General features: G+C 42.8%; 1 protein-coding gene across 1 annotated transcript; it reads right to left on the bottom strand.

The window, feature by feature from the left end:
* Positions 1-778: 778 nt before the first annotated feature.
* tent5aa (terminal nucleotidyltransferase 5Aa) lies at positions 779-6,078 on the bottom strand. The gene is made up of 2 exons (XM_042490895.2): positions 4,537-6,078; positions 779-4,069 (listed from the first exon to the last, which is right to left on the bottom strand). Exons 1-2 carry the CDS (start codon positions 4,960-4,962, stop codon positions 3,290-3,292), a joined length of 1,206 nt encoding a protein of 401 aa, XP_042346829.1. The 5' UTR covers positions 4,963-6,078; the 3' UTR covers positions 779-3,289.
* Positions 6,079-10,519: the final 4,441 nt, after the last annotated feature.

Raw genomic sequence — 10,519 nt, 5'->3', positions numbered from 1 at the left:
ATCCTAGCCTTTATGAAAAAGGCTATTAAGGCATTAATTATGCTATTAGCTGAACCAATCGAACTGTCTATGTGGGCATTTCCAACCAGCCTCAACCTGTCAATCATTCCCTCAGTGTCTCAGATTAATGAGCTTTAAATGCGCTTAAGTGAAAGCGATAATGTCCTTATCATGTCTGCTATATATAGCACTTTGTCATACAGAGCATCTCTTACTCATTCTGTTTTCTTCTCCATATCCCTGTGTATCTAGGACAGCTTGTCATGTGACCGGTGTCACAGTGTCAGCTCTGTTGTAAGGGGAGTTTTGTTTGAGCCTGACAACCATGAGACAGTTGGACTCTGGTCTCTGCAGGCCTTAGCGCTGATCGTCACTGCATTGCTGTCGGAGTATGGGGGGGCTGTTAACAGAGAGAATTTGATGAGCAGGCAAAGATATTCTCTCTACAAAAGCGTCGAAGTCTCTTTTTTGGGTGGATGCAAATCCCCTCACATTCAACAACAGCTCTTTCTGGCAGCAGCGGGGCCAGTTCTGGACGGGTTTCTGGCTGGGCCTGTTGGGCCGGGCAGGCCATGGCAGGGATTTGCCTCTCTGAGTGAGTGGGCAGGGAAACCCATCTGAAAGCTACTGAATGGCTAACGTCAGTGAAAAGACACACTGTCACTGTCTTTTTTTTTTAATCTGAAGTTTGTCGGCAAATTAGCATTTTTATTTTTGGATCAAACTAGTGTAAATTTGGTTTAGACTCAGACAAATGAAAAACAAGAGATGTGACATATCTGGTTTTCAGATATTTTATTGATGAAAACATCTTTAACCTTTTGACCCATTGGACACATAACATAACATAGCAAAAAAGCTATTGAGAACATATCCTTTGAAGCCCGATCACAGATTCAAAAGCACTGCAACACCCGCAGTGTCTGATACATTTATAAAAATAACAATCATAAAAAATATACATACAAGACAAAAATCTTTTTTTCTTCTGTCTTTCTCAAAGTGTGATTTTGCAAAAGACTGCATGGACAGAAACAGATATTTGAGACAATGCATACAAGACAATGCAGTAACCCACAATCTCTAACTGACAGGCACGATCACTAACTGACAGGCAGACTGGAGCTAGCTAGCTATAGTCAGCTGTTAGGACTTCACTGAGTATAAAATGACAATACATCGCCTGCACAATCCAAAGGATACCATCGATGTTGGACAGTCGCTGAGAAAATGAAACAACTGAACGGTTATGAATTATCAGAATGAGAGGATGAGAAAAAAAAATATTTGTTAGCGAGAGAACTTCTCTTTTCAACTTGAGTTGATGCTGGTCTTCTGGGCCTAACCTATTGTTTTTATGCTAAATATGACCTTTTTTTCCTCTATCTGCCATCAGAAAAGGCTGCAGTATAGTTTGCAAGGAGTAAGTGAGTTGGCAAAGCTGAAGCATGTAATCATATATGTACACAGTTCTTTAAAATGATGTGGAATGAAGCATAAAAAACATTAATAAGCGTCATTAAACCAACCTCACAGATGAAACAGACTGCAACTTAATGTCTCTTGAAGCTGCTGTGAATGCTCACTTCAATCACGTGATTAAAACAGAGAGCAAATGCTGATAAAAGAATGTTCTGGTCTCCCTGAAAAAAGGGGAGAGCTGCAGCACTGTCCGTGAGGTTGTAGTCTGACCTCAACAGAGACAGTTTGTACAGTAAAGCATGGTAGCCCCGGAGAGATAAACCCCATCACCAGCTGCACCCATCTCTCCAGACCGACTCACTCTCCCCTCCTGCATTTTTAACATTTTCCTTTCTCTCCTTTTTTTCTCTCTTTTTTTGTCCCCATCTAACAAAATCTTTCTCCAATCAACATATGGCCCTATTAAACTTCAGGAGGCTATCAGCCGGGCCAACAAAATGTTTGGCACATTTTCTGAACCCTGAACGGAGCGTCTGCAGACCCAACCCCAGCTAAGTTCAAGCTCTTCAGCAGCAGCTGAGGAATTCCCTGCTAGGGTGCTACAGCAAATAGTGTCTCATCATCTGAGGTGTCTCTGCAAATATCCTTCTACTGTAGGAGGAAGCGTAACGGACAGACACTAGCTCTCTGAATGCAGTCTTTCCTCTCTCTCCGTCTTTTATCTACTTCTTATGGGTTTTTTTTTCCTCAGGTGAGAAAAAGAGAAGCACCACTGTACAAAATATACAGGAAATTGTGTGTGTGAATGTTTTGTTTGTTGCTGATGATCTGAAAATGCTTGTCATCCTTTCTCGTAACAACGGTGTGTTAATTTCAGACATGCAATACAGCATGTTTGGATATAAATTTCCAAATATCCGCACAGAAAACGTGCAGCAATCGCACATTTGTCTGCAAATTCCACAGTGGCGCATGGTGTTTTTCATCTAAACATACACAAACACTGACTGCATGGTTTCACATATACATTCACGAGCCTCTGGGGTGCTATTGTCTTGTGTGCCTGACTATACACAAGAGTGGGGCTAATTCACAAAAATCATATGGCCTGCTCATTCTTTTATAGGCACTTAAAATCACACAGATGTTCACATATACAAATAGACAAAGCTTCATATTTTGTTTTTGTTTTTTTCCCCCATCAAAATTGGGTTTTAATGTTAGAAACAATCAAAAAAATCTTTGGTCTGTAAACAACCATAATTATATCCAAATGCAAGGCGGAGACGCCAGTTTGTTATCCAAACTCACCTCACCTAAAGCAGAGTCCAGGGGGCTCATTTTGGAGCCCTGCACACACACACCTCTGATTTATCTTGTGTGTGTGTGTGTGTGTGTGTGTGTGTGTGTGTGTGTGTGTGTGTGTGTGTGTGTGGAGTAGCTGTCAACTTCAGGGCACTGATGCAACTGTTTGATCTGCAGCAGGAACGTGCTGGCTAATCACTTCTTGACAGATTCAATCAGTCTTTCAATGACAGTTCTGCTTCTTGCCTTTGAGGCCATCGCACATTTAGCCTTTATTTCCAAGCTACCCAAATTAGTCTTTTCCAAAACTGACTGGGCAGGATCAGGATGACGCTGGCATTTCAAGAAATGTGAGATATTCACATTGAGATACGTACTTGAAGTGAAAACCAACTGTTCATACTCAACGTACGAACGAAAACACAAGCTTTGATGCAAAACATTAAAAAGAGGACTCCTTTTTTCTGTCAGCTGTCAAACACTGGGCAGGTTTGAGGCGGCGACTATGCTGCTCACTCCTGTTTAAACAAATCTCTCCCTCCACCTTTTCCTCGGGGCTGACTCAGTTACACGGAAGCCAGGTGGAGTACGCAGGCTGCTGGCAAGCAAACACCGGCTGAACCTGGGCTATGTAGTAGTTACTGAAGTTGCCGTCTGCCACATAAGGAGCAGGTTGGTAGTAACATGTGACATTAGCCACATTTGGGATAACGTTCTGCTCTGCAAGAACGCGCACCGCCAGCATGGCTATGAGCCCTAAGGTCTGCCGCCTCTCGTGTCCCATCAGGCACACCGTACTCTCGTTGACCACCCCGTGGAGGGTCATCAGGTAATCGTACTTGCGGTCCTCCAGGCCCACAAAGTGGTTTTGTAGGTAGGACTCCAGCTTGCGTTGCTGCTCACCGATATCAGGGAAGTCAATGAAGAAGCGTGAGCACATGTAGCGCTGCAGGGACTTCATCTCTGACTCGGAGGCGGCCCGGAAGCCCCTCACCAGCAGGTGACAGTACTTCAGAAGACCCCCTCCTCGGATCTCCTCTGGGTTGCGGGTACAGATGATCTTGTGACGTAGGTGGTCCAGGGCCTCACTGAAGTCCCCATACACACTCTCGCCCATGATGGTGGGGTGGAAGGTCTCGGCCATGGGGTTCTCTGAGCACTCATAGAACAGCAGGAGGGAGTCCAGTTTGATCTGAAAGGAGTCCACGCTGAACTCAAACTGCCGCCTAAGAGAGTCCACAAACTTCAGCTCCACGTTCTTCCCCCTGTTGTTGGAGAGGGAGATTAGACTCCAGCGGTCTGAGTCATTGCACACCTTCACCATCTTCTGCACATAGGCCTCCTGCGTGACGTGTGTGAGGGAGAAAGAAAGAGCATTAATAATAAGTAGCTAGCTTTAAAGGTGCAATATTAAGAATTCAGCAGATGTTTCGACTTATTATGCATTGTGCAGTTAGGTTTCAAATTTAATAACCACTTCTTTGTATGCATAAGTAAAAGCTACAAGACTTTGTGGTGTAAGTCTTGTGTTATTATTACACTGACCTCATTATTAAAGACCATACAATGTACTGGGATATAGGATCTAGCTGGCTGAGCTCAGGATCTCTTTAGATTGGTTTAACTCAATCCTCTTAACTACAGAAAACCAACATTTTACTATCACTAAACTAATCTAATTGCATATTAAGCTGCGCGTAATGGTCGTTAAGCTAAATTGGCACAAATGCAATCAATCCTTATCAGATATCTAAAAGTAAACAAGTGAATGAAGAGGAAAAAACAACACAAATGTTAGAGTGGAGTTACCTTTAACGTTAACGGGGTTATTTTCTCTTTATTCACACAGTCGGGTAGAAAATCCAGGAGACAGTCCAAAACTATGTCCTTCACAATCTGGAAATCGCTTTCACCTTTCATATCTGCGCAAAATATGAGGTCAAGGTCCTTATAGCCCAGTCCGCTGTCCCCGTGCAGAATGTGGCTGGCTGCGGAGCCATTTAACCGAACATCCCGGACATGGATGTGTTTCTCCTCCATCCGACTCCGCACCACTTTGACGATCTGCCGCGGCTGCATCTCCAGAGTGGGGAAGTTCCCCCGGCCGTGGATCGGGATGGTCTCCGTTAGGATGGCGTCCAGCCGCTGCACTTGCTCCCAGTTGAGGACGCTGACGTTGCTGCCTTCGGTGTCAGACATGTAGCTGGTGGTGGAGCTACTGTCGTCCTCTGACATGGTGGAAAGTGGAAAGGTCCTCCGAGATTTAAATAAAAAATGTAAAATTTAAATAGTTTTCTCAAAGTGGGAACAAATCAGATCTCTTTACGCACGAATTTTGTAAAATAGGGTTGCTGTAACTTCATCCACATCAGGATTCTTAGTCTGTGAAGTCGTCCGAATTGACTGTAAACATATAAAAATAATATAGTTGCAAAAACCGAAAGGCAAGAGTTTTGCAGCAGTTTGCGAAATGAGCCCGTGGTTGGCGATCCAGTGGCGCAGCAGTTGAGCTGGTGCTTGTGCTGAAAAAAGAAGTTCACCGAGTCTAGAAGCGTGTAGAAACCGAGACCTAACTTTCTGCTCTCTTTCTCCGCGCTTTTAAAACATTGTCCCCCGGTGCCACTGTCAATGCGTCCGAGCGCTGCGCATCACAGTCTTTGAAGGTCGCTGATGATCCAGGAGGGGGTTTGCTTTTCCGGCTGTGACTCCATCGCCCAAAGGCACGCCTATGATTTTATGAATTTGCATGAATAAGCTGCTCCTCAAGTTTGGCACAATCCTCCCCTCCAGACGATCAACCCCTCGCAGGAATCTTGGTGGATTTTTACGCACAGCTCCTACATATTTTTTAGTTTTCTCCCCTCGACGCCAAGAAATAATAATCCCGTTAATGCGGTTTGAATGTGCGCAGGAAATCCAGCCTTTTCTTTTCTCCGACTCTTTTTAGTTCGACATATTTTTCCCACTTGTGGCGAAGTTAACCGTTACCTGCCCACTTGCCATGCAGCGTCCTTCTGCAACACTCAGCTCTGTAGTCTGAGGATCTCAGCTGGGCTTCACCCCGCCTCCCTCTGACAGGCTGCTGCTTACTGAAAACCCTGCTCAACATGATCGCACTGTAAGAACCAGCTCTCCAGAATACTTTAAACGATATAAAACTTTTCATTTCAAGTCCGTGATGTGGTCATTTGCGCATTACTCCACTAAATACGCTGTGCTCAAAATGATAACTGATGCACTTGCATTTATGATTACAAATAAATCAGATATTCAAGAGTCTGGTGTCATCGTTTTTATAAATGAATCAATATCAACAATATTTTAAAAAATAAAAGTAAAATGATTTTTTTTTGCTCAGTCAGATTCAACTGTTGCTGATCTGCACATAAAGTTCACTTAGTGTTGCCATGTCGCCCTCTGTGGGCAGGTTTAGGTTTTGACATTGACTAATACAGTGCCTTACAGAGACGATTTCCTTTGAGCGTCACATGAACTTGTAGCATCTGAAATAGCCATGGAGGAAATTGGACTTTTGCTGTTCAAAACAGACAGGAAATATTTTCTTTGTAATCCTGTAAACCTGTTAACCCCAGACTACTAACCCTACCAGGTCAGGGTCTGCTGCAGCCTCCCCCTGATAGATTACCTTCGGCTTTTGTCAACATGTATGGACAATCACTTTGCCCTCCAAACTGTGAACTTCTGTTCACAGTTTGGAGGGTCTTTCCATTCTTTCATAGACTGCTGCAACCCTGCTCTTCTGTATAGCCTCAGTTTTTCTTCAAGGAGCCTATTCAGAAATATATTCTGATCCTTTTCTAAACTCCAGACAGTCCCTAGTTAAGAAAGCATTTCTGCCAGGATCAGGGGTCAGATGACTGGAAGCAAGGCCCACAGTCTGAAAGCCTTAAAGGGCGGCCATGTCAGGGTGGCCATGTCAGGGCGGGGCAGCTGTCGCTGATGCTCAAAGCCCTGCGTCACTGCAGCCACCCAGATCTGTAAACCCTGATTATCCCATTTACTGTATCGTAATTCCCTCACAGGAGCTCTGCCTCTGTGCAGTGTCACTCCCTCTGCAGGACGGGACACCCACAGTCAGTTTGATTCAGCAGCTCTTACTTGATTACAGCTGTAAAATTAGCTCCTAAATCACCAAAACTAAGCTAAGCTAAGAAAGAAAATTGTGTGTGGTGTAATCACTTTGAAGAATGGATCTATGGTTCATTTTGTAAAATATACCTTTTGTTTTGTTTTCTTGCTTTGCTTTGGCGCGTGTCAGACAGGTTGATCGCAGGTCTCTGAAATTGAATCCCACATCTGGAAATGTACATGGAACTATTAGTCGGTTACAATGGACCGAGAGCTGCCTCGTCAATGTGTTTCCCAGGTGTGGAGAGATGGTTGCTATAAAGATTGGGCAGAGTCCCTGCACCATGCACAGTGCAAAGCTAAATCAAAGCGGCTGTCAGAGTCTAACAGCAGGTATATGCATACAGCATACGTCCAGCCTGTCTCAGGAGTTGTTTTGTGTAAATACAACCTGACACCTCATTACTCACTGTGAAATGCATGATTCATTGGCTTGTGTTACTGAAAGACATGAACGAGATTATGTTGTCAGAAAATTAAAAGAAAGTAAGAATTCAAAAGCAACACACGCCTCTTCCCCGCAGTGATGTTGATGTCTTTCCCTGTCTTCTAATGGGTTTGTATTCTTTCAGTCAAAAACATCAGCAACTTAAAAAATAGAGAGTGATGAAAAATGTTTCCAAAACAGAGCGCCATGTTCTTCTTCTTCTATTCCTCATAAAGCAGCTTTTTACAAGCACAGTGTTTGTCTCTGGGGTCTGTGAACCATCTTCTGGACAGTTCAGCCCAATTTTTCCAGTGCTGTTTATCTGACTGCGTGAGTTGGATTTATCTACCATGAAATGTAACATTCCCACTGCCTTTGAGCTTTTTCCTTTAGGTCAGGACTGGATGGACCATCAAAGCTTCTCTTGAAGCTTTGATGACATGATTTAGTGTCTAATATCAACAGAAATGATGATGATGCAACATTGCTCTCGCATTAAAGTGTGTAAGAGTAGACATGGACAAGTTTTTTGCTTTAACTTGTCATTATCAAGTAAATGTTGATTGCACAATGTAACAGCTATTCGATAATAACACAAGCAGCATTTAATTTGCTTCCCTATGACTTCACTTTTACAATTCAATACTGTCTGACAATGGGTGAGATCCCTCGCAAAAAGAAAAAGGCTTGATTGACAGCACAAAGGTAGTGTGTCAACAATTGCGCCATCAAAGTAGGAAAAGGACAGCGCATTTTTTCTCTGGTAGCTATGGAGTGCCTCAGGGATACGTTTTTCTGTAGGTTTACGCAAAAGTTGGCATGGCCTTGGATCCCTTGTCATAAAGCCTATGGGATTTTCCAATAGCTTCTGGATTATTGCAGAAAATAAACTCTGTGGCAAACACATTTATGATACGTGCATGTTTTGTTCAGCAAGATAATCTTTACAAATGAACACTACTTTTAGGATTTTTTTAAGCCTAATGCTCTCGCCAGAAAGTAAAAAGCTAACATGGGGATATAAACACACTACAGCACAGTCGCTTGACATCACGCAACTCACCACTCCACTGTCATGAAAGGTGATGAAATAATAAACAGACTTTCAAAAAGGGGCAATTTGAAATAAAATTAAACTGTTATTACAATGAGAATGATAAAGTACCATTTAATTGTAATTATTAACTAACTAATTATGAAATATCTTGAAATGATTTGTTTTGATTCTGTATTTTACTCAAGTTATTGACTTGCTTAGTTACTTCTTTGATATTGCCCTGTTTATTTATTTAATATTGAACACTTTGGGACTCTGTAATCCAGAGTTTTCTTTTCTGTTTTAAAGGTTTTGTGGAGAAATTAAGTCCAACTCTTGTTTCCTCCTTTACAAGAATAACATTTTTTTTGGAAACACTGAATTCCTGCATCATTGTGACAAATTCAATATGAGTATCAATATCAATGACATCAATGTAAAATACTATCGATATCATATCAGCAAAAAAAAACCACAGGCCTATTGACAGGGTTAGGCGTAGGGTTGGGGTTAAGGGTTATCTTCTAAAATGGGGCTGCATAAGGAGAGCCTATGAAAAATGTCTCCACAGTTTCATTTTGATTTTCTACCTATCTTCTAATTAATCCATAAGGAATGACCTGAGTGGGATTTTGTTTGTTTACAGTGTCAGCCAGAAGAAAAGCTGAGGTTCAGGCTCCTCCACGGTAATTATTAGAATTTCTGTCTCATTAAGAGAAATCCAGAGAAAACCTGACCTTTTCTACCAACCTAACATTAGCGAAGGAGGAAAGAGCAGAGCTGCTGGTGATGTTGCATTAGCCAATAAGCAGTGATGAGTGATGAAACAATGCATGCAAAGTGCAAAAAAAGCTCTGCTGGCTTGCGTGCACAGTCTGTTGTGATGACAGCAGGCGATTTAAATGTTGTATCAGCCAATAGACATTTCATATTTTAAACTGTCAACAGAGGTGGAAATCCTTTTCCTGCTGCTGGTGTGAGTGAGAGAAGTAAGGAAGACGGAGTAACACGGCGTCAAATTTAATCTGAAACACTTGACCTCAGAATCTATGCAGCGTGACGATGGCCTTACACGCAGGCGAGCAGTTTCTGATCCAGCGTTGCTTGTGGAAACGTGTGCGACGACATAACTAAAAAAAACAAAGATCCAGTCATTGCCTCTGAGACTCCTCACCCACCCTTCACAGAGATAACTGGATTTCCAGGAGGGCTACATTAGTTTGTCCCGCCTGTCGGAGAGATATTCCCACTGCTGACGGCAGAGTTAGTTTTGGTTGTGGATCAGAGGCACAAGGACAAAAATGGGATTTCCAGCCCTTTTCAGTCAAACTGCTTTTGACCCCCAGTGACAAAAAGCTGCAAAACCACTCCACCATCAAGGAAAAGTAGGGGGTTATGCATGGTTCGTGGAGAGAAGAAGCAATCACTTCAGCACAGAGGACCCTTTTTATTTCAGCTCTTTTTGATCCTGGCATGTGTGATGAGCTTGGTTTCAAATTAACCTGGCAGATTAACGCTGGAGGTTACAGAGCAGATCGTGTTTCACAGAAAGATAGACACATCTCACCTCATCTGCCTTATTATAGGGTCTTTGAGATCTCACAGCCTGCAGGTCCAGAGACAGTAAAGCAGCTAAATGCTGCTGCTGAAGCACTTGAGAGACTAATAGATGCTACAGACATGCTGTGATCACGGTACTGTATGTGCTGTCTCTGGCTAACTTGCTTTCAGTGGATTCAACAGTATGACAGCCTCTCCCCCACCTGGATGTCCATACCGTGCTGAAGGCATGCTGGAGAATATCCACATCCAGCAGCCCCACCTCAAGAGTGGTTTTCTAATCTGTGTCACTGCAAGTGCATGCTTAATTGCACCCAGTGCATTTTACAGATGAGTCCACTTACAGTAACAACATATCTTCACAATCATTCGAGGCAGAGGGATGAAACAAAAGTCAAAAGGATCAGTGGTGTCTTGGACCAAACATATCGTTATTTAGTGGAGAAATAGTTTGACGTTTTGGTGAAAATATGCTTTTTTTTCCTTGCAGAGAGTGAGATGAAAAGACAGATACCTGTCTCATATATTTAAAGCAAATATAAAGCTGCAGCAGGCAGCTGCTTAGCTTAACTTAGCTCAAAGACTGTAACACAAAAAACAGTTAGCCTAGCTCTGTCCAA

Source organism: Plectropomus leopardus, chromosome 11 (genome assembly GCF_026936395.1).
Source record: "Plectropomus leopardus strain MGB_pleo_1.0 chromosome 11, ASM2693639v1, whole genome shotgun sequence".
NCBI classification, from domain to species: domain Eukaryota; kingdom Metazoa; phylum Chordata; class Actinopteri; order Perciformes; family Serranidae; genus Plectropomus; species Plectropomus leopardus.
This window is presented reverse-complemented; position numbering and strand designations above follow the sequence as displayed.